Below are 22,774 nucleotides of genomic sequence, written 5' to 3' on the forward strand. Positions count from 1 at the left end.
AGAGTGTCGTGGCATCAGCCTAGCTCACAGCAACCTCCAACTCCTGGGCTCAAGCAATCCTCCTGCCTCAGCCTCCCAAGTAGCTGGGACTACAGGAATGCGCCACCATGCCAGGCTAATTTTTTCCATATGTTTTTAGTTGACCAGCTAATTTCTTTCTATTTTTAGTAGAGACGGGGTCTTGCCCTTGCCCAGGCTGGTCTCAAACTCCTGAGCTCAAACCATCCTCCTACCTCGGCCTCCCAGAGTGCTGGGATTACAGGCAAGAGCCACCGTGCCCGGCCCAGGCTGGTTTTTAAATGCCATAGTTCCTAGCACAGGAAACCTCAAAACCTCCTGATCAAGTTAGATTAGTTCCTGGGAATTCTCTAAATGGACCTCAGATGTTCTTGCTTCTGGTTCTTGGCTCACAATACCCTGAATTTTTTTCCATTTCCACTGGTTAAAATCCTACCAGTCCTCCAGGATCCAATTCAACACACAGCCTCTCTGAAGCCTTGGCTGATCATTGCCGAATGTCTCCTCGGAATGCAACAGCTGTTTGTTTGAACTCATATACTGTCATGTTGCATGCCATATCTTCCTTCTGCTGGACAGAAAGCTTCTAAAACCCAAGAACCCTAATCTTCGCGTCTCTCATAATTCCCATGTCAGGATCTCAAGAGGTGTGCTCCATAGTCACTTGCTGAGTGAATGAATAAGTGAATTTTTAATTTACTAACCACAATTTCCTCCCCAAATTGCTTTTTTACAGTTACATATTTCTTTTTCTTTCTTTTTTTTTTTTTTTTTTTTGAGACAGAGTCTCGCTTTGTTGCCCAGGCTAGAGTGAGTGCCATGGTGTCAGCCTAGCTCACAGCAACCTCAGTCTCCTGGGCTCAAGCAATCCTCCTGCCTCAGCCTCCCGAGTAGCTGGGACTACAGGCATGCGCCACCATGCCCGGCTAATTTTTTTCTATATATATTAGTTGGCCAATTAATTTTATTTCTATTTATGGTAGAGACGGGGTCTCGCTCTTGCTCAGGGTGGTTTCGAACTCCTGACCTCAAGCAATCCGCCGCCTCGGCCTCCCAGAGTGCTAGGATTACAGGCGTGAGCCACCGCGCCTGGCTACAGTTACATATTTCTTGTACATTACGTCTCCCTCCCCGTTAGGTTCTCTGACATAAGGCTATTATTTATCAGCAAATATTGGATCCTTAACAAACTGGGAGATTATTATTTTTTTTAAATCCAAGGCTATTCTGAAGGTATTATAATACGTTGGTCAGATAAGGCTCATTTGACTTTGTTATTTTGATTTTAAAAAACCTCTTCAAGGTCTTATGTACTGCCTTTTGAAAAAGTGATGTACAGTATTTGGCTTTTATATGATGGATTGCATGAATCCATTCAAACAGCCAAAGTAATATAATGAATTTCAGTTCTGTATTCTCAAATTGTTGAGTAATTAATAACTCCATGTCTGGAAAATTAATTTAATTTACCAAATATTTACTAAACATGTCTATTTGTGTAAGTCCTAGATGTCAGATCATTTGTAAACATTTCACTAAAATACCTTTTTCAGAATTTCTCAGGATTACATCTTTAAGCCCAAGAATATTCATAATGCCAGCTGCATGGGAACAAGAATCTTGTCTGCTCTTTCAACATTGGACCCCAGGGGATAGGGCCTGGCACATAGGTGTTGTAAAATATTTGTTAAATAAATGAATAAATTAATTAGTACAATTTAATTCATGAACATATTGATTTATGTCATTTTAAGTAGCTTTAGTATATTCATCTATGTTTCTTTTCATTATCTCATTTTACTTGAGTTGGATATAGTTTTCTCAGTAACTTTTTAGAAAGAAGATATAGTATAAATAATAAACGTAACTGAGTTGCCTATTCTAAACACAAATTTTAAAAATAAAACTAAGAACCCTCATGGAGTCAGAGAAATGTCAGGGAAATGAAGGGAAAAATAGAGACATCAGCCAGGCCAGAGCTTAGAGGGCACTGGTTTGCTATATTTTAGGACATGGATAAGCAGGAACAAGGCAGAAGTGTGGAGTTGGGGTTAGAACTTGGAACCAGGACTACCTCTCCCACCTCAAGGTGAAGATGGATATTAGAAGTTGGGTCCAGCAGCCAGACATGGGCTTCAAAGGATCAATGATAGAATGTCAAGTGCTTAGGAGATCAGCAGTCTGTATCAGAAAAGGGGCCCAACAGGCAGGGACAGGAAGGACACAGCAAGTGTACATGAGCAATCCAGCACGCAGATGGTGTCACCACAGTTGGTCAAGAGCCTCCAGGACTGTGTAGGGTCACGGACAGGAATTCAGGCCCTGAAGGGCAAAGGCAGGGAGGATAGTGGGAAATAGAATTGGCCCTCTATATCTGTGGCTTCTGCATCCATGAATTTAACCAACCCTGCATGGAAGATATTTGGGGGGAAAATCCACAAAGTTCCAAGAAGCAAACCATAAGTTTGCCATGCATCGAGTGCTACATCGAATCCATGGGAATGAAGCGATGTGTATGCATTACATTAGGCGTCCTAAGTAGTCTAGAGATGATTTAAAGTATACGGGAGAATGTGTATAGGTCATATGAAAATATTGTACCCTTTCATTATATAAAGGACTTATGAATCTGCACATTTTGGCACCTGTGTGGGTGGTGGAACCAATCCCCTGTGGATATCGAGGGACGACTCAGTAAGTAGAGCCCAAGTCCCAGAGGGCCTAGGGAACTGGTGTTCTAACTAAAATGGAAATATTTGTGGAATCACCCCCTGCAGAATGAAATCTTGCATTGCACTCTGCAGAGAGAGCCTGCGAGCTCCACCTGCCACACTGCCCCTGCTCACTTGGTGGCCTCTGAGCCCCTCTGCTGTAGCCTAGGACTCTGCAAAACCATATGTGGAAGTCAAGGTTCTAGGGGCTGTGCTGAGAGTTAAAAACTCATGGAGATGGGAAAAGATGAGGAACCATTTGCCTAAATCCGGAGAACAAATTTGGAGAATGAGATAGAAACACTGGTATAAAAACCAGAGCTCAAGATGAGGATCAGACACCGTTGACAACTCTGAAGGCCAAAGTGGGCTGACGCTGCTGTCCCTGGTCATGGTTGGTTCTCAACACCGGGCGGGGGCTGGGCCTGCAAGGAGGGAGGCAAGTGCTGCCTCCTGTGGAGAGGAGAGGGCTGGAGAGGGGTGAGGGGAGACAGGAGCTTCAGAGATTACAGGTTTAACAACCATGTTGGTTGCATATATGATTTTAAACTTTGATGAGATTTGTTTAAGGGATTTTTGATTCTTTAGCCCTAAAATAGAATGTGAGAAAATAGAGATGACAAGTGTCAATGGAATAAATGAATGAGAGCATGAGAAATAAACCAATGAGCAATAAAGCACAAGCCCTAATGCTGACCCCCATCAATGTCCTAGATTCCTCAGGTGGCTTGCAGCATATCTTTTTGATGGCAGCAGGTAGCATTTTAGATCTTTTAAAGTACAGAATTCTTGGCTAGGGAAGAAACCTCAGAGATGATCTTGTCCACTCTTCTCCTTTTGAAATTGAGAAAATTGAAGCCTAAGGATGTGAACAAGACTTCCATAATGGCACAAGTCTTTAGATTTTAATCTAGTGCTAGTCCACAAGAAAGAATAAATAATATTTTATCTGTTTTTAATATAACACTAATAGATTTCTTCCGACATATTTTCTCATCTGATCACCAGGCACTGCCATTTCTAAAGTTCATTTCAGCAGTATTAGCTGCAACCTGTGCAGTTGAAAAGAGTAAATTGACAAGTGATTGCCCCAGGATGTAGAAGCCCTGCCACTGGGTGGCAGTGTAACGCAGTGGGAAAAACACGAGTCCTAGTCAGACGAGTCATTCGAATCCTGACTCTACACTTCCTAGCTGTGTGACCTTTGCCAGCTACTTACCCTCTCGAAACCTCAGTTTCTTCACCTTTACAATGGGAATAGTAGTAATAACCACCATCTTAAAGGTTGTGTCTGTGCATTGAATGTGGTAATGTATAGGAAATAGCTGGTACAACATAAGCAAAAAATAGTACCTATTATTGCCAATCTCATCGTCACTGACTACTACACTGAACAATAAACTGGAACAACGGTGACTTTTGAAACTAAACATGAGCTATGCTAGGATTAAATCACATCCATGCATGAATAAGCTCAGTGTCTGAGACTTGGTAGTACTCAGTGAAGGTGACTGTAGGAATGAATGAAGAAATGAATGTAGCAGAAAAGGACTTTACAAGAAAGTAACAGTTCCAATAACGTAGCTGAGCTTCATCACTTACTGATGGTGTGACCTTGGACAAACTACTTAACTTCTCTGAGGTTGTGTTTCTTTCACATCTACAAAGTAGAGGTGATACTGCCTCTCCTCATTATTTCAGAATTGTGGTAAACATCAGATGCTATAAGGACATGAAAGCACTTCATAAAACTGTGCAATGTTTAATTAAAGTCATTAAAAGCTTATTCAGAGAGAGAGAAACTTTTGATCTAGATAACCATGTTTCGCGGAGTGTGTGTTGTTTGTTGTAGCTCAGGTTACATTTTTATATAAATCCCTCCTGGTGGTGCTCCATTCTGCAATGTCACCTTATGAAAAGCCATAAGTAAGGACAGACCCAGGAGCCTACCTTCACACGTTGGCGGGGAGCCAGTCCAGTGTCCAGACGGAGTGCAATCCAATCTTTCTGGTCCAGATAAAGAAAATCCCTCATCACAGATGAATTGGCACGTGGATTTATAGCTGAAAGCTCCAAGAGGCTGGATGCAGGTCACTGTCCCATTCTGAGGACTTAGCAAAGGTGGGCAGCTAATGGCTACCGTGAGCATGGCAGAGGAGGAGAGAAGAGATCATTTTAGAACTCAGCAACCTGAAATAAATGGGGGGTGTGCCTGTGTGTGACCTCCTTAATACACAAGGGCAGCATCTGGCCTAAAATGATTGTTCAAATTGTATGGTGCTTTATCACCAGTTAAAAGTTATGGGGGTGCAAAACAGTAGCAGCTTACAGTTGACTAATATCCTGACATGATCTCTCACAAACAGCTTCCGAGGCGACTTTAAAAGGAAGCTGGTGTTCTGTTCAGAAAGAGAGTGGTGCAACTCATTTCAGTTGCCCCTGGAGAGGAGTGGAAGTGATTGCTCCCTTGATACCTTCTTCAGAAACAAGCCTAATGACCTTACCAGAAAACAGTGCAAACAGTGATTGGAAACAGAAAAATGGAAATGGAGTAAAATACTTTCTCCCCATTTCCCTGACTAGCTGGTGGGAAGAATGTGGGTGGAAATTCAGGCTCTCTACTTATTAGCAATTAATCTCAGGACATGAACCTTCCTGAGCCTTGCTTATTTCATCTTCAAAATGGGAAAAAAGTATAATCCTTGCCTTGTAAGTTAATTAACCCTTTGCACTTGCTTACTTTTTTCTCGATTCCTTTATTCTACTCGGGATTTAATTTTTTAAATGCCCCAGATTTTACAAAGCCCGGCAGTAGAATAAAAAACTGGAGTTTCTTTTCATACAAATTTATTTGGATTTTTTAATGTTTCAAATTATTGATACATTCAAAGAGTAATTTTAATCTCTATAATTTTTGCTAACCGTGTCAAGTCACACTTGGCATCCGAGTGCAAAGGGTTAAATGTAAAAATTAAAGGTATAATAAAAAATCGTGGACATACAGTAGATATGTAATGTGATCAACTGTGTGCAAATGGTGGCTTCCACTTCTTCTCCATGGTCTCATCCTACAGTGGTCAGCCACAAATGACTCCCCTTGTTTACTTACTTAAAAAAGTTAAATTAGGCATCATAGTTCTTTGCTACAGTTTATACATGCAGAGTTTGAGTTGCTAGGGGACTTGCTTGGGTCAGAGATCATTCTGTGTGACTTTTGGCAAGTTACTTAACCTCTCTGAGCCTCAATATCTTCACCTTTAAAATGGGGAGATAGCAATACATAGCTCCCAGGACTTTTACTCCGATCAAGAGTGAAAACGCGCTGTATGCAAATGTTAATAGCTGTCAAGATGTTTCTCTGCCAAATAATCAAACAATAAACCCAGATTAAGCATGTTGACATTAAAAAGTAAAGACTAAGTAAATACATGGTTTAGGGTATTTCTTCTTTGCTGTTTGACCTGGCTGAGCCGTGCATGGCTTTAGAGCAGAGACAGTGGCAGTATGGTTGTCCAGGAGTCATTTTTCAGCCACTGACTTGACTGGCACGAGGTTTTAAGAGTATTTTTTCTCTACCTTTCTCTTCCCTTCATTCCTCCCCCTCTCCAGCCACATTGCCCCCAGTCTGATCAACTTGTCCAAAGCCCTCGTTATTTTCTGCCACTTGAAAAGCCTTTCAGTATCGAGTGTGTGTGGGGGCTGCTTGCAAACTGTAAGGGCCAGCGGGGGGAGGGCTGGCAGTGCGGACTTTGGCGCCATGGAGCCCGTTTCCAGCTCTTTTGTGGCTCTGCCTTCTGACGGCAGGGTGGGTGTGGAGGAGCCGGGGCCACTGAAAAGGGAAATTGTGTGATGGCACTCTCTCGAAAGTGTTACAACATCTAGAGGATTGATTGCAAGCCTCGTGGCACCTTCCTGCCCAGCTCACATTTTGGTATTGCGCTCGACACCTACCCAGCGACGACGAGAGGAGAAAGTTCAGTCACAGTAAACAACTAAAAGCAGAAGGGAACTGGAAGGTCACAGGAAGCCGTGGTGAGTGGCAACCTTCTTGCTGCGAAACGCCCTCGGGCAGGACAGCATGGAGCAATGATGTGTCATCTGTGCCCTGCGCAGTCCAGAGCTGCCTGGACAAGTCCCGATTGCTGTGATAACGCTAATCACGCACTCCGAGCTCTTCCTGAAAGCCGAGTGACCTTTGTCATGTATACCCAGGCTTCTGTGGAGTCAGGATGAGCCCAGAGGGGGCGAGGTCACAGCACCACCCCGTTCTGCCAGACCCAGCTCTGAAGGCGCACCCAAACCCAGCGACACTGGCTTGCCACACTCTGGTGCCAGGGGGTGGACATCCATTCTGTCGAGTTTGTTCATTCGTTCGCTCATTCATACACTTACTGCCGGCCCCGTTGAACAGTGTGCGAGGGGTGCACGCGTGTGCACGCCTGTGTGCGACCTAAATAGCAAGTGGCTTCCTCTTCACAGAAAACATGTATCTGCCTGCTTTCACTTAGGTGTTGAGAGTCTGTGCAGAGTGAACGGCATGGCAAATAATGTAGAAATGCCTAGCATTTTACCTATTTAACTTTGTTATTAAAAATATATATACATCATAAAATACTAACTCCATAGAGGGGAAAATGGATGGGGGAAAACATTGAAAGAATTCATATCAGAATGTTAACCGTATCTATTTTAGGGTTAGAGTATTTAAGAGGATATTTTTCCATTTCTCTACTTTCTTATTTTTCTGTAGATTTTATAAATGAATATCTTTTTTTTTTTCTTTTTGAGACAGAGTCTCACTTTGTTGTTCTGGCTAGAGTGCCGTGGTGTGTCATCATAGCTCACAGCAACCTCAAACTCCTGGGCTCAAGCAATCCTCTTGTCTCAGATTCCCAAGTAGCTGGGACTACAGGCATGTGCCACCACACCCAGCTAATAAATCTTGCTTTTTAAAGGCAGTATTTGCTATCAATGTAACTAAAGAGTTGGACACATTGAGGGAAAAAAAGAATGCAAATATAAAAAACATACATCTATCCTTCAATTCACAAATATATGTGATTAGAATCAGTTCTATTTCATACAGGGTGTTACAACATTGACAGGGTACACTGGCTTTTTATGTCAAGCACCATGCAGATATAAATACTTGTACTGAATCTGTACCTTTTTTTTTCTTCTCAGAATCCTGTAACCTCCAGTTCATAGAGTTTTATTCTCTTTCCATCATTTTCCACTTTATCCTAAGTATATTTCTTCATTATTATACAGATCTTGGCATATGTTTGCTACTAGATATCTATAAATTCTGCCCCCAGCCCAGTTCCACCATATGCCCCATGATCCCTTGGAATAAAATGCCATGTCAACCTTGGGACAACCACCATGAAGCAATTTTTGTCCTTCTGGTCTTCTTTGCAGACACTGTGTTCAGCCAGGTGAGAATAGTTCACCAGGTGAGTGACAGGAGCCCTCAGGTCCTGATAAGGAGTTAGCAAGGACCAAAACACCCCGACACTGTGTTACCTGCCTAGCCCCCGAAGACATTTACATTTGGGGTCCTTGGGTTGCAGGATGGAAGGATGAGTGAGAGTATTTATTAATTTTCCAGTCCATTTCAAGGTGGATCCTACACAATTGCCACCTTTAAAACACAGCCCTTTAGCACACTGCCTGGGATTATTTCCACGATGTTGGGACACACGAGCTCTCACCTTGGCATTCCGGAGGAGCGGCACTCCAGCTTCCAGGAGCCAGGCACTGCAGCACACCTGCACCCGCCAGGAGCAAGCCTTCGTCACAGGTGAAGCTGCAGGTGGACTGGTACCTAAAGGCCCCGAAGGGGTGGGAGCAGTTCATCTGGGCCTTGTTTGGAGCCGGAAGATCCTGGCACTGCACGGCTAAGTGGTGAGGAAATGAGGAGTAAAGAAACAGCAACAGGCAAGTACTCATTGATTTTGACCCATTGGCCTTAAAGAACAGGTATTCTTAAATTGGGCTTGCCTATCTCAGAAGATGAGGAGGGTCACTTAATTACAATGGCACGGGAAGGATTCTATTAGGGAAGTGCTAAGCCATTATGGAGCATTTTGGCAATATGTATCAATAATTTTTAATACACATGTCGTGTATTCACCCCTAGTGCCAGGCACACAGGGACCGGCACACAGTAGGTTCTTCGTGGGTGTCTGATGAATAAATACATGACAGTGCTCAGGGCAGACACTGATGCCTTTGATTAGCTGAGACACACAGAAGAACAATACAGCTGTCGCAGTACCTTGGCAGACGGGGGCCGGCGCTGTCCACTGCCCCAGGTCAGTGCACTGAACTACGTCGGCTCCTCTCAGCGTGAAACCCTCGTTGCAGTGGAAGCTGCAGTCGGAGTTGTGCTGGAATGTTCTTGCGGGTGGGGAGCAATCCACACTTCCGTGGATGGGCCTCTCCAGTGGCTCACACGAAATGGCTAAGCAAAAAAAAACGATCTTCTAAAGCCGAGTAATGGAAGGGCCCAGTTCTTTCTCAGAAAAGCCTCCCAGGGATGCTGCATTTTTCCTACCCACTTTGGCAGGATGTTTGGAACCCCAGATCTTTCGTTTTCCAAAGGGAAACTGCCTGGGACACCTCCCCATGCCCTCTCTGCCTGGCTCACTCTCCCCTGCCCTTCGGGTCTCAGCTTAGACTTCACTCTCCCTGGGAATCCCTCTCTTCCCGTCCCAGCTCGGGTAGGGACACCTCCAACGTGCCCCACAGCCCCCTGTTCTTATGTTATTCGTACATGACTGTAATTCTTCCTCATGGCAGCGCAGTCTCCTTGAGGCTGTGGTCAGACATTCAGGGTTGTATTCCAAAGCCAAGCACAGTGTTTCCACCTCATAGGTGGTCATTAAATATTTACTGACATTTTCTGTGAAATTGAATCTGGAAAGAGTAGCCACAGGGAAAGGCTGGAGTTGTAGGGCAAAAGCTGGACTAGCATAGCTTACTGTTGACACTACTACCTAGCCCTTTAAAGTGATCCAAAAAGGGCTTTGTCTCTGGAGCACAGGATGTCATCCTAATTAGGCTTCAATCGCCACTGAGTTCCTGAGCACAATTAAGCTCCAAGTGACCTCGGTTCTGACAAAGATTGGTTTCCTCATGCTCTTCCTTGATAAACCATCTCATCTCCAGGCTATTCCTGGGGTTTTGCAGAGTAGACAGACCTCCCTTCCACTCTGGGCTTTGACCTCTGGGTTTTACAGAACCAGGGCATTTAAGAACAAAATATCATCTAGTGCTTCTTTCTTACCTTACAGATGAGAAAAGTGAGGTTCAGAAATGTTAAGTGACTTCACTAAGTCTCATAGCTAGACAGCAGAGAGCTGGTATTGTAAGCTAGGTCTGGTCTGAGACTTCACTAACTCGCCTTTGATTTCCTATTCTCTCATGACCCCTCTCTGCCTTACAGGTTGAGGGTGTGAGACCATTGCACAGAACTCAGTTTTGTGGTGTTAGATAATTGCCTGGGATGGCATCACACACTTTTTTGATGCAGTGTTCCTTTGCTCCTTTGTCAAAGGCTGCCACCAAAGACTGGGGCTGGGGAGAATCTCTCTTTTTAGCCACTCTAGCCACTGCTCTGACTCCCTCTCAAGTATAGGACATTGTCCCACAGCTTGGACGTGCAAGTGGGGCAGGAAGGAAAAAAAAGAAGCAGCAGAAACTAAGGTTGAACAAGAGCCCGGCTCTATGATAGGTACTTTAAACACACTATCTAATTGTATACTTTTAATATACTTAATTCCCACAAAAGAACCCTGCAATTCTTAGCCCCATGTCACGGATGAGAAAACTATGGTTCCCAGGGGTTGAACAATTTGCTCCAGTGTCACAGCCTAGAAGAGGTCACCCTGACATGAAGAGCCTTTGGTCTTTCTACTGTGCCATGACTCCTTCTTGGACAGGCTGGGGGCTGTCAAAAGCAAATCCTACCCTCACAGGCTGGCAAGGGTGCGGTCCACTGGCCAGAGCCAACGCAGCGGAGTGTGTCCAAACCCCTCAGGCGATAGCCAGGCTGACACTCAAATTTACAGCTGGAGCCATAAGCAAAGGCAGCGAGTGGATTAACACAGTCCATGGTTCCGTTGCTGGGAGCTTCCAGGGGCTGGCACTGCATAGCTAGAGAGAACAACCAAAGATTGGGAAACAAAAAGTTACCAGGAAGGAGAAGAACCCTGCCCATGGCTGGAGAGCAATGGTAGAACCTCTGGAAATGGAGGTGGAGCTAGGAAGATGTAAGGGGCAGGAGACCCTAATTATGTTTTTACAAACTTGTGTTGAGAAAATATGATTGAGGAATTAATGCAATGTGGCTCATAAGACCATTATTTTATTGTATAACCCAATATTACTATGTTAAAGACAGAAACAGGAGTTTGAAGGGTTTTGCCCTAAAGGAATGTGTGGACTCAATGGTTCACTTCTCAGAGGCTGCTATCATGGGAGAGCTCTCAAATCTCCGGTAGGGATGTTTTCCAGGAAGGCTTCCCAGTATCTCAGGATCTGTGAGCTTCCCTGTATCTTGAAAGACAAGGCAAGGCAAACATGGCCCACAGGATGGGGGCTGGAAACAACGAGTGCACTTTGCCCAGAGAAGTGCCCTGGTGGTTATAAACAACATGTTTTATATCTCTCCTGTTCTCATTGCTCCTGCTCTCTCCTGTCTGTCTACCTTTAAGTCCACCATAACTAATCAAAGATATAGAGAGTCACTCTACCACTTTTGTTTTACCTTTGTTAATTGACAACTACCTCTCAGAAATTAGAAGCTAGCCCCTAAAAGACTTTGTACCTATTTGCTCACCTAGATAGATTAGAAGCCCCTTGAGAGGACTTTTGACCCTAACCCACTACCTGTATCCCCTAGCAACTGCATTCCCTGATATGCAAATATGTTACCCTGACAACTGGTAATTGATGTCTGTGATTATAAAAACCTGTATGAATCTAACCATATTGCTGGCAGTTGTGGAGATCTGCCAGTCCCCTAGGAACTTCCCGCTGTGTTTTATCTGATCTTTCTATATACATATAAAACCATAAACTATACCTTAGTCTCTGTGTATTCTTTTATTCTCTCTGTTGCCTATCAATTTCCTTATCCTCTGTGGCGACCCCTATCTTAGGGACCTGGGACCATGGGGAGAAGTATCTAATCTCCTGGTGGGCCTGCCTCAACTACTCTCGCCCTGCAGACTTGGAGTTCCCATCCTCGGGGCAACCTGAATCTCTTATAAATGCAGATTTCTCCAAGCTCTATTCTGAATGTCCTCTACTCACTATTCCTCTGTACACCTGTTCTGGCAGGTCTTCTAACATCTACTTATGGATGCAGATGCCACCTTTCCCACCTTATGTGAAATTTATGAATGTGGTCATTCTGAACCTGCCTGTGCATTGTGAGTTTTGGGGAAGGAAGGAGTTTTAATTTTGTTTCTAGTAAATTCAGCCTTTTATTTTTCTAGAATCTGAAACACTTTTCTTGTCCCAGATATACCCAATCTAGCTGGGTGGCAGGTAGAAGGAGAGTTAAATTTTGGCAATTCAGGACAGCTTGTCCATAAGCTGGCTAGCTTCATCTATATGCCCAGCAAGGACAGGGTGCAGTGGACATTATACATCCCTACTACCTGAAACTCACTTTTACACACTGGCCTGGGCCATCCATACCCCTGAGGCTGTGCATTACACCACCTCTGGCCCAAGCAATATAAATCCCTCTTCTCAAATGAAGCTACAGCTAGACAGGTGCTGAAATGCTTTTGCAGAGTGAAACAAGGTCAGGCTTCCTAAACCAGGAATCTTCAGGGGTTGGCAATGGGCAGCTGAAAACAACCACAGGACAATGAGTCCTTGGGCAAATTATTTCTAGCACCTTGGAAGTCTTTGGATCTTGCAGCAGCTATACCTTCCTAAAGCGGCAGGCAGGGCTATGTGCTTGGTTGATTAAACGGTACTTTCAGTCACTCTTTGGAAAGATCCAGATACCCTTGCTTCTCATTTAGAGAAGCAAGGCAAAGTGATCAAACTAATAAAATTAAACTCATAAGTCTTCATCATTATACTCTGTTTACTTTGTAATTACTTAGGGGAAAGGGGTCCCTTTGTAATGTTTTTGCCTCAGAATCAAAGATTAAACTTACTAAGTCACTCTATGGATATAAAATACCACGAAAACTAAAATTACCGTTAGTCTGGTAGATGGGTAACAGCGATAACCAGAATTTTCCATTTAACATAGATCTTCATTATTTCTCACTTTGTTAAATGAAGATAGCTCATTATGTCCCTCTCCCCTCCACCCACCCACTCCCTCTGGCCAAAGTCTAGTAGTTAGGGTGGAAAGAGTGGGGTCTACACACCGACACACTGTGGGGGCTCATCTGTCCAGACTCCAGAAGGCGAACACTCCAGCTTGCTGGGCCCGCTCAGCTGGTGGCCTTCGGGGCAGTAGAAACTGCACTGGGAGTTGAAAGAGAAGCTGCCCAGTGGGTGGCTGCAGTTCACAAGCACGTGTGGAGGGAGATCAAATTCTCCACACTCTCTGACTGAGGGAGACAAAAATATTGATGTTTTTTACATTGTAGACTTAAAGATGGTGTCAGATTTGCTGAAAGCAGGAACTATTTGTGTAACCTTCTTAACTCTAACTTTCTAAGCTTCCAACCCAGCCTGTCCATCTTTACTTGCTTCCATTGTATTGGCTGCCTCTTGGGAAATAATCACTCTTTCACAGGTTTTTGTTTCAAACAAGTAAAATAGTCTGAAAGAGTTCTCTTTGTTGTTCCTTCCTTTGCATTTCCCTTTTCTCTTTTGAAATTTTGTGAGTTCATGGTCTGTCCAAAAATATAATATTTTTACCCCAGAGTGTGTGTCTGGGGACAATTTGGGTGGAGCAGACAACAGATGATGGAGGGGCCCAGGACCAGCCTGTACTCAGTGGAGAGTCGCCAATGTGACCGACTGCCTGGCATCACATCTAGCATAAGACCAATGACCAGAATAACATCCACAGAATAGAAGCCTCACCATATTCACACTCTGGCCCGTAGAATCCAGGGTAGCAGGAGCAGGTGTAGTTCCCGATGGTCTCGATGCACTCCCCTTGCTTGCTGCAGGACATGTCCTGGCAGGAGGCTGCATAGATACAGCCAGGTCAGAATCGCAAGCATTCACAGGAGACATTGAGAAATGCTGGGTTCTTATTCTGAGCCACAGACTCAACCCCTCTCAGGTAGGACTGAGCTAGCCAGACCACAGAGAACCACAGGGTCACCTGGAGAGGCAACCTGTTCCCTGCAAGAGGCATTGTAGGAGACTGCTGGAGCATTGCATGGCTCTTATTTCACACTGCATTTAGCGTTTCCTAAGAGGGGCATTGCTATGTGTGGACACAGAGGGACAAATGGAGTCACTGATAGATGTGTGAACAGAAAAACTCCTCAACGTGGCACAAAGTGGATTGTGGTTTTCTAAGCAAGAGTTGTACTTATTGAGTTGAATTACCATGGAAGCCCTCATGCCACACGTTACTGCATGGAGGTCAGGAGCAGATGTCGGGGGCCAGGGTCACACTGATAGGATCTGAATCCTGGCTCTGCTGCCTGCTCACTGCATGGCCTTAGGCAAGTTACTTCTCTGAGTCCAGTTTACCCAGTGTCAGGGCCCAGCCCCTTCTGCCTTTTGTTTGCTTCAAATCTATGCCCACTGCCATGTGGGCATTGGGCAGAGGAGCCAAATGAGATGTTTAAGACCTGCTTCTGGTAAAAGACAAACTACCCCAAGAGGGGATGTTTCCAGAGCTGAACATGCCAGGCTTGGAGGGTACAGACCACAGCTCACCTGCCAGGCCCTCCACACTCAGTCCATGCCACTTGGGTGACAATGAAGAAGGGCCAGGGCTTCTTGCCTGCAAGGAAGTCTTTGAGGGTATATATGTACTTGGTGGAGGATCAGTAGTGGAGGTGATATGATGAAAGCACTGCACTGAGAACATTTTCATTGATTTTTCTTTCTTTTTTTTTTGGATGAAGTCATGGTTGGGGGCAAGGTCTGGGGCTGGACTGCTTTCTGGTGGTCATTTCCTCTGCACTAAGCCCTGGCCACATGTCGGTCCACTTTGGAATATATTACAAGAGGAAATCCACATGCCACATAGAGGGTTGTGCTAGTGCTAGATGACCTCTGTATTTCCTCCCAACTCTGAGATGCCATCATTCTATAAACCACGAAAACTTGTACAGGAAGAAGTTACCATGGCAGCCAGTGAGTTTGGTGCAGCTGCTCTGAGGCGCAGGGAAGGGGTCCAGGTAAAGAGAAGATGCAGAGGCAACAGTAGCTGGTGGATATAGGATTGGTCCACATCTTCCATCCTCTCCACCTTGCCCCTAACCTTGACCCAAGTGCCTCACAGCAGTAACACTTGCCTGCCTTATGTTCTTGGAGCATATAAATTTTGCCCTGATTGTAGATTCTTGAGGATCTCAGAATTCTAGGAATAATAAAAACTTGAAATAAATAAATAAATGAATAAATAAAAACAACCAGGGAATGTTCTGTATTCTATCCCATGTCAGGACTCCCAAGCATGTTAGCAACTTGTCTATTCCTTTGGATGGATCTCCAGGAGGAGAATAATGATGATTCAGTGAGTAAATCTTTTTTTTCACAGCTTGGTTCTGAGGTCTAACAAATCCTGACATGTAGAGAATTATTCCAAAAATCACTTAATCATTTCTTATTGCAGTATACATATTTATTTCTCATCTATTTCCCACAGCGAATTGATGGTTCTACATCCTTTACATTTTGGGTGGCAAAATGTCAATCAGTAATAGTGGCTGTCTAGAGTATTTTTGGGGTAGAAATGGAACCCATCTGTGTTCAAATGAAATTGTTCTAATTGGTGATGTCTGCCACTATTGCAGGTTAGAGGATTGGCTTTATGACAACAATTTTCAATCTCTTTTCTATCTTGCCATTTTTTGGTAAGCTTTATTGGGGAAGACTGTCTTGCAGAAATGGATGTTGAAGTTTGGGTGAGGAGGGGGGGAAATCAGTGGCATATTGAAGCAGCTGGCGGCAATCAAGATAATCTGATAAAGGACAGTTCTCGGGAGGCATTGCCCAGAAAGGGTAAAAAGCCAACCAGGAGAGCAGTCCGATGAATTAATGTAATGCCCACCCTGGTGCATGAATAAATGGCCATTCATTAATTAATACATAAATGCATTATTTATAAAATGAGATGTGACTACATGACAAAGTGTTCATGGATATGCTTTCCCTCAGTTAGGAGGTTTGGGTGAGGAGAGGGAAAATATAGAAGGAATATGCTGTGTATTCTGTTCCATATGTGTATTACTGAAGGATTCTGCAAGGGAAATATCTAAAATCTAAAGAATTCAGAACATCTATAGCAGAGTGTGGCACGTGTAAGATGATTTTTCAAAGAGGCTCTAGAGTGCTCAGGACCCTCTTGCTCAGGGCAGTCCATGCTCTCCCTGGCCGCAGTGTGTGTGCTAGTAAGTGCAGGAGGGCCCTCCAGACAGGAACCAACATCTGAAAGGTGGGATCAGCTCTGGCACTAGGCTCATGACCTTGGGAAGACCAAGCTTTCATGCTTGTCTTACTCTGGAACTGGGAGAACTGAGAATCAAATATACCCCCAGGATCTCATTTCTGGTTCCTTCTTCCATTTACGGGCTCCCCACCCTCCCACTAAAGTCCACATCCATTGGATATGTTGTTGTGGAAGAGAAATTACAAAGCGTTTGCCATCATTAGTTATGATCTTGAATTGTTTCATGAAAATGTTGAGCAAAGACTGTGATGGCATACGTGGCTAAAAACTACCAACTTTGGAGTCAACATGAGTTTGAAACTGGCTCCACCATCAACTAGCTTAGAACCTTGGGCAGATTACTTAAAAGCTCCGAATCTTTCCCTTATCAGCAAAATAAAACAAATAGAAGGACCTGATTGAGGAGGTTGTCATGAGGACTAAATGCAACTAATACTGAATGAACAAACGACACATGCACTAAATGAACTAATAATGCCTGGAACACATTTGGCATTCAAATGGTATTAGCTACAACTGTATCTCCCAGGGCCCAGGGCTGAATTCCACCTTAGTTTAGACTTTTTGTTATACTAGGGCAGAGCAGGGTGGGGGTGGTGGTGGGGTAAACTCAAGACCTAAAATTTAGGAGACTGGTTTCCAATCATAACTTTGCTTGTCCTGTTCCACAAGCAAAGTTAGGAGAAGCTAAAACTTCTTGCATATCTATTTCTTCAGTAACAAGATCAGAAGGGGAGGGCAGATGATATCAGGTCCCCTCTAGTTTCAAACAGCTGTTTTTCTCTAATCCTGATCTTACATTCTTCAAGGTGCTCACTCATGCCGATTGATTAAGTTTACTCCTTGATTTCACGCCCCTGCCTTTGTGACTCCACAATATCAACCCAGAGTTTACGTTGGCCAGGGAAGGCAGTTATTTTTTTTTTCCTTTTAACACTCAAATTTCAGAGCAGAGAAGGCACTACCTGTATAGCAGAGGGCCCGCTTTCTTTTCCAGCAGGGCTCATCGTTCCACTTGCCCGGGGCCGACTGGCTCTTGATGTAGATCTCCACGCAGTCCTGGTTGTTTTTCTTGTTGTTGGGCTCACCGTCAGCCCAGTTCTCAGCCTCCTTGGTGAGAGTCTTTTTGGTTCCCACCCAGGTCCAATTATTATTGATCTTTCGGATCCCAATCCAGTAGTAAGAGCTGTAGTAGGGTATGACGTCATTGAGGTAGGCAATTTCATTTTTATTCTGGATGGCCACTAAATCCGTGAAGTACTTCTGGCAGAATGACCTGGAAACATTCCATGAGTATGCATTTGTGCTGTAATGATAGGTCCACGCGGCCACTTCTTTCTGATTTGTTAGTTCTAGATGAAAGGAGAGTGAGGGCCAGGTTAGCCTCCCTTGCCAGGAGGGTGTGATCGGAAGCACACTTCTGCACCGTCAGGTGAGCCCCTGACCGTAAGATGAACACCCAACACCTGCCTATTTTGTGTCTAAGGTAGTTGTTTGAAGGGGGAAAGGGCGGTTTCCTCCTTCCACTTGAAAGTGTACATGAAGTCAGAATATGAAAATCTCCTCTTCTGAGGATCCTTGGCGTTAAAAATTTGGAATCTTAAGATACCAGAGTGAGTCAGAAGGGACCGTGGAGGTCATCTAATTGCCTCTTCTCCTTTTATAAGTAAAGGAGATATGTTAGGTAATTCGCCCCAGCCCACATTAAATGACACATGAAATGTCTTAATGGCAGGTTCTGCCTCACATGGAAAGTAAGATGCTTTAGGATCTGGACCCTACCAGCCCCCTTGCCCACCATGTTTGCCTTCTTGGCAAAACGGAAGTCCCACTTACACGCCTTTGCGCATTCTCTTCCCGCTCTCCTGGCTGCCCTCCCCTCTTATGCCTGGTGAACTTGGCTCCCTGTGCTTTCCATGACCTCCCCAGGTAGGCTCAGGGCTCCTTCCTCCAGGCTCCTGCTGCACCTGGTCCCCACTCCACTGCCTTCACTGCCGAGTATCGTCATGTCTCTACAACGTGGTCCACGTCTGCCAGCTTGTAAATCCCTGATGGAGGTCTCTTTTGAGCTCTGGATTCTTAGCACCAACCACAGAGTTTGGCACCTAATGGGCATTCATTAAATACTTAAATAAATACATAAATGTGTAAATAAGGAAACAGACGTTCGGTAACTACATAAATAAACGCAGCAGGTTTGTGGCAGAGCCATTTCTCTTGGTTGTCTCTCTTTGATCAATGACTCTACTTCCTCCATGTCCGCTTACTCACTTATTAAAATAGGGCACAAAACAGCCCTTCTTTACAAGTGTTTGTGATATCAAATGAAATAAAGAATGTGCTCTTGGAAAGTATAATGATGTCATGATGCAAAATGTTGTTATCATAACCTCTGGGAGCTCCCCTGGGGCAGAAGAGGCCAGTTCCCACATGAAGAGGTGTACAATGCAAGCAATCAGGCCTGGAAATGGCTCCCTTTCCTGTTTATAAAGGCTTGTTTCTATTCAACCCTCTCCTCCGCAGGCTGCATGAGGGTTGACCGTGTTTGTACCTCCCTCACTGACACCTCTGCAGCATTGTTTTGCCTTAAGACTTTATCCTGATAGAGCCAGAGCTGCATTATAACTTTCACAGACCCTAGGCAATTTTATCTTTGTAGGCCCCTTCCTCCATAAATAATATATTAAAAATTATATTTTGCGGCCGGGCGTGGTGGCTCACGCCTGTAATCCTAGCACTTTGGGAGGCCGAGGCGGGCGGATTGCTCAAGGTCAGGAGTTCGAAACCAGCCTGAGCGAGACCCCGTCTCTACCAAAAATAGAAATAAATTAATTGACCAACTAAAAATATATATACAAAAAATGAGCCGGGCATTGTGGCGCATGCCTGTAGTCCCAGCTACTCGGGAGGCTGAGGCAGTAGGATCGCTGAGCCCCGGAGATTGAGGTTGCTGTGAGCCAGGCTGACGCCACGGCACTCACTCTAGCCTGGGCAACAAAGTGAGACTCTGTCTCAAAAAAAAAAAAAAAAAAAAATTATATTTTGCAACTGCATTGCCATTAAGATGAATGTATTACTGTATATTAAAACATTTTCCTTGACTTCAAAGAAAATTATTATAGAAGACATTCAAACATTTTTTTGTGGGTCCCTAAAAGTATTTATGTGCCTGTGCCCAAGCCCAAAGGTAAATTGGTCCTGAATATATCAGTTTAAGTTCTTTCTGAACTGATCATTTTCTACCAATATGATTGTGTTGGATACATTTCTCTTCCAGAAATCTGGGCTTGAACAGTTTTCCCATGCTTCACCACAAGTGGCGACAGCCCTTCACTTCTCCCATTTGGCTCTGTGCTCTACCCTAATTACTCAGGGCTAAGTGAAGGGTTGGCGTAGAGTTTACCAGAGATCAGGGCACTGAAGAAAAGGAGGTGGGTAGCTCCAAAGACTACTTGCTGGAATCCCTCGTTCCAGATGGCTTTGAGGCAGCTGGCCTGTAACAAGAAAAAGAAAACAGAAAAAAATCTTCCTTTTGTATTCATATACCACCACCATGGTCAACAAAATCCTAGTTGATAATTATTATGTTGAATTATAATTCTGCCTATTTCCACTGGGAGGGTGGATCACGCCCTCTGTTTCCTTCTTCTCATTGTTCTAATTCTGAGTCCTACTCTAGATGGGCGCTGTAGCAAGGCCGGCGACAGAGTTCACTTCTTCATGCGTTCAGCAAATATTAATTGGGTGCTTTGTGTCACCAATATTTTTCTTTTGAGATATATTTTTAATATGTATGTAAGAAAAATGCTAAACACATGAATATGGCTGCAATTATTATTATGTAATAATCTTTTAAGAACTGGCATATCACACCCAAGAATAAGGGGGGGGGAAGGCAACACATGTAACCTAAACATTTGCACCACCATAATATGCTGAAATTTAAAAAAAAAGAATAATAGAAAGTCACTTGAGAGCTCCTTGATTCATACAAATAATGTCTAACTTATACTCTGATGCAGTAGTACGTCAACTAATTATGCTATATTTTACCATCTAGTTTGTAATATTGGTTTATATTTTATCTTCTTGCTTTTCTATTTCAGAAAATATCTTTAATTCTATTTAATATTTAACATATATACCATTCAATATTTCTTTATATATATAATAAACATATTCCCCTTGGATCTACACCATTATTTCTCATGAGCTCCCTTCGGTTGGGATTTAATCAAATCTATGAACATTTAAAAATGTTTTTAAACAAATAAGTTCTGGAAATGCCCATCTTGTCCAACTTCTTCATGTTGTACTTGAAAAAACTGAAGCTTAGAGCATCTAAATAATATATTCAGAATGACAGTGGCAGAGCCTAACCCTGAAACAAGAATTCTTTCCATTCGACTTTGTTACCTTTATAAATTTCCAGACTTCCAAATCCATCCTGTGTTGCTCTTGTGGATGACAGAGTGTACAACATAGCCAAACCTAGCTGCTGCACCTGTTCCCCTCCAAAGCCACCCAACATTACCACCAACATAAAAACAGTACATTTGCTTTGCAATTGCAGCTTTACCGCTCCTTTAGCCAGATTGCTACCTAAAACCCCTCTGTATAGAAATTCTGAATTGCCACAGACCACGCCCCAGGGATTGTGCATGGGATGGTGTGGGGTGATGTATGTGTACATGTTTGTGTGTGTGTGTGTTTGTGTGTGTATGCACTACTGACTACAGCCTGACCAGATCCTGGCAAGGACAAACTCAAATTAATGAAAATTTCCTAGATAGTGGGGTTATCTTAGTATAAGAAGCCTGGCACTTTTCCATCTAGGAGTTTCTTTAAATATTGTCTTTGATAAGTAGGTATATTTTGTGTTCTTATAACCTATGACACAAATCAGCTGACGTCTGCAGGAACTATGATTAAACACTAAAAGTAGCATAATGTTAGGATTTATGGTGCTGTTTATTTGTGCAGGAAGTAGGGTGACAATCCCTCAATGGGGACTTAACCTCCATTGTTTTCTCTGCATTGTGTTGTATCACCAGCCATTATTACTACCACAGTTCTATTTAATACTCAGAAAGTACCATCCCAAGTGATGGAGCAGAAATCTTGAAACCAGGATGCTCCTGACTTTTCAAGGGCTACCAACCAAGGAGAGTGTTCATTAAACCTATATTCAAATTCTCAACTTTCACATGTATACTCTCCTAAAACCAAGGTGACTAAAACCACAATCTTCTCCTACTTGACAAGAGAAAATCATACCTTTTACTAATCTAACTCTTATTTATCATGGAGCCTTGCCCCTGACCTTAAAGTACATTGGTATGCCATAGACAATTCAAAGTATTAGTATAAGTATTAAGAATTTGAATGCTTCAAATGATCGTGTAACAAGTCCTTTTTCAAGTCCGGTGATTTCCATTTCTCTCCTTTCATCATTTTGAGGGAGGACCCAATTAAGTTATCAGCTTTGACTAAATTTTGGTGATAAATCACTATAAAATTTGGGGCATATAATTTGGAAGGAGTTCAAAGAATTGAGAGACATTGCTAAAATATAACTTCCATTTCCGTTTACTTATTAATGTGGAGGAAGTTTCTCAATGTTTAAATCCTTAAAAATGAAATATAGGAATAAGGCTGATGCTTAACTTGTCTAATTTGGTAAATTAATAGTGTTCATTCATAGATATATGAATGAATACGGGAAGAGACCCTCCTTTCATTTAGAGATGTACCTTCAATAGCATTTTAAATATAAAAGTTGAAGTTACTTATCAAAACTTGCAGTATATTTATGATAGTTTATTTGTGTCCTAAAAGCAATTATTAAGCTAACTCAACCACAAAGAAAAAAAATTTAACACATGGAGACTTATGGCTTCAGAAAATTAAAATCTTTTAAATTATGATTTATTATATCTTTATTTTTACAAAGAAGCATAATGGGGTAATCAAGAAAACACTTTAAACTTAAAATGTGTTATATGACGTTAAGAATCCGCAGGGGAAATAGAATAGAAATAAGTATTAAAGGAGAGAAAATGAATAATGTAAAATTTCTTATTAAGAGCTGATTTATAGTTTTTTAAGTCGTAAGGATTATCAGATCATGCTAGTATTTAATTCCACTGGGTAAACTTAAGGAAATTATATAACAGGTTATTTTTTAAAGGCCAATCTTTATAATACATTGGAAATTCAATCTTTTCTTTTAAAATCTATGATGAAAATTTTTAGCTCTCCACTTAGAAAGGTGGGAGAGGTTACATAGTTTGCCAGAATGTTTTTAGAGGTCCAGGAGAAAAAGTATTGCTGGAGAAGGACACCATGATGTAGCCTTCATGAGGGGAGCCTGGTGTTTGCCTTTGAACCTGTGCTGGGTTTCTACTCAGGCAGATTGGAG

At 43.1% G+C, this 22,774-nt stretch overlaps 1 protein-coding gene across 5 annotated transcripts in view; it reads right to left on the reverse strand.

The window, feature by feature from the left end:
• The window catches only part of SELP (selectin P), a 37,012-nt gene that overhangs the window by 8,609 nt on the left and 5,629 nt on the right, over positions 1–22,774 (reverse strand). For 2 of the 5 annotated variants that reach the window (XM_076000371.1, XM_076000369.1), the window contains exons 2-9: positions 19,757–19,847; positions 17,319–17,705; positions 13,800–13,907; positions 13,133–13,318; positions 10,704–10,889; positions 9,010–9,195; positions 8,444–8,629; positions 4,680–4,868 (exon numbers count right to left, since the gene is read on the reverse strand). In XM_076000371.1, coding sequence (XP_075856486.1) covers positions 4,680–4,868; positions 8,444–8,629; positions 9,010–9,195; positions 10,704–10,889; positions 13,133–13,318; positions 13,800–13,907; positions 17,319–17,705; positions 19,757–19,847 — 1,519 coding nt within the window. The remainder of the gene's footprint in view (positions 1–4,679; positions 4,869–8,443; positions 8,630–9,009; positions 9,196–10,703; positions 10,890–13,132; positions 13,319–13,799; positions 13,908–17,318; positions 17,706–19,756; positions 19,848–22,774) is intronic. The other 3 variants (XM_012783900.3, XM_012783899.3, XM_076000370.1) reach the window with 2 other exon arrangements.

This window comes from Microcebus murinus, chromosome 2 (genome assembly GCF_040939455.1).
Source record: "Microcebus murinus isolate Inina chromosome 2, M.murinus_Inina_mat1.0, whole genome shotgun sequence".
NCBI lineage: Eukaryota > Metazoa > Chordata > Mammalia > Primates > Cheirogaleidae > Microcebus > Microcebus murinus.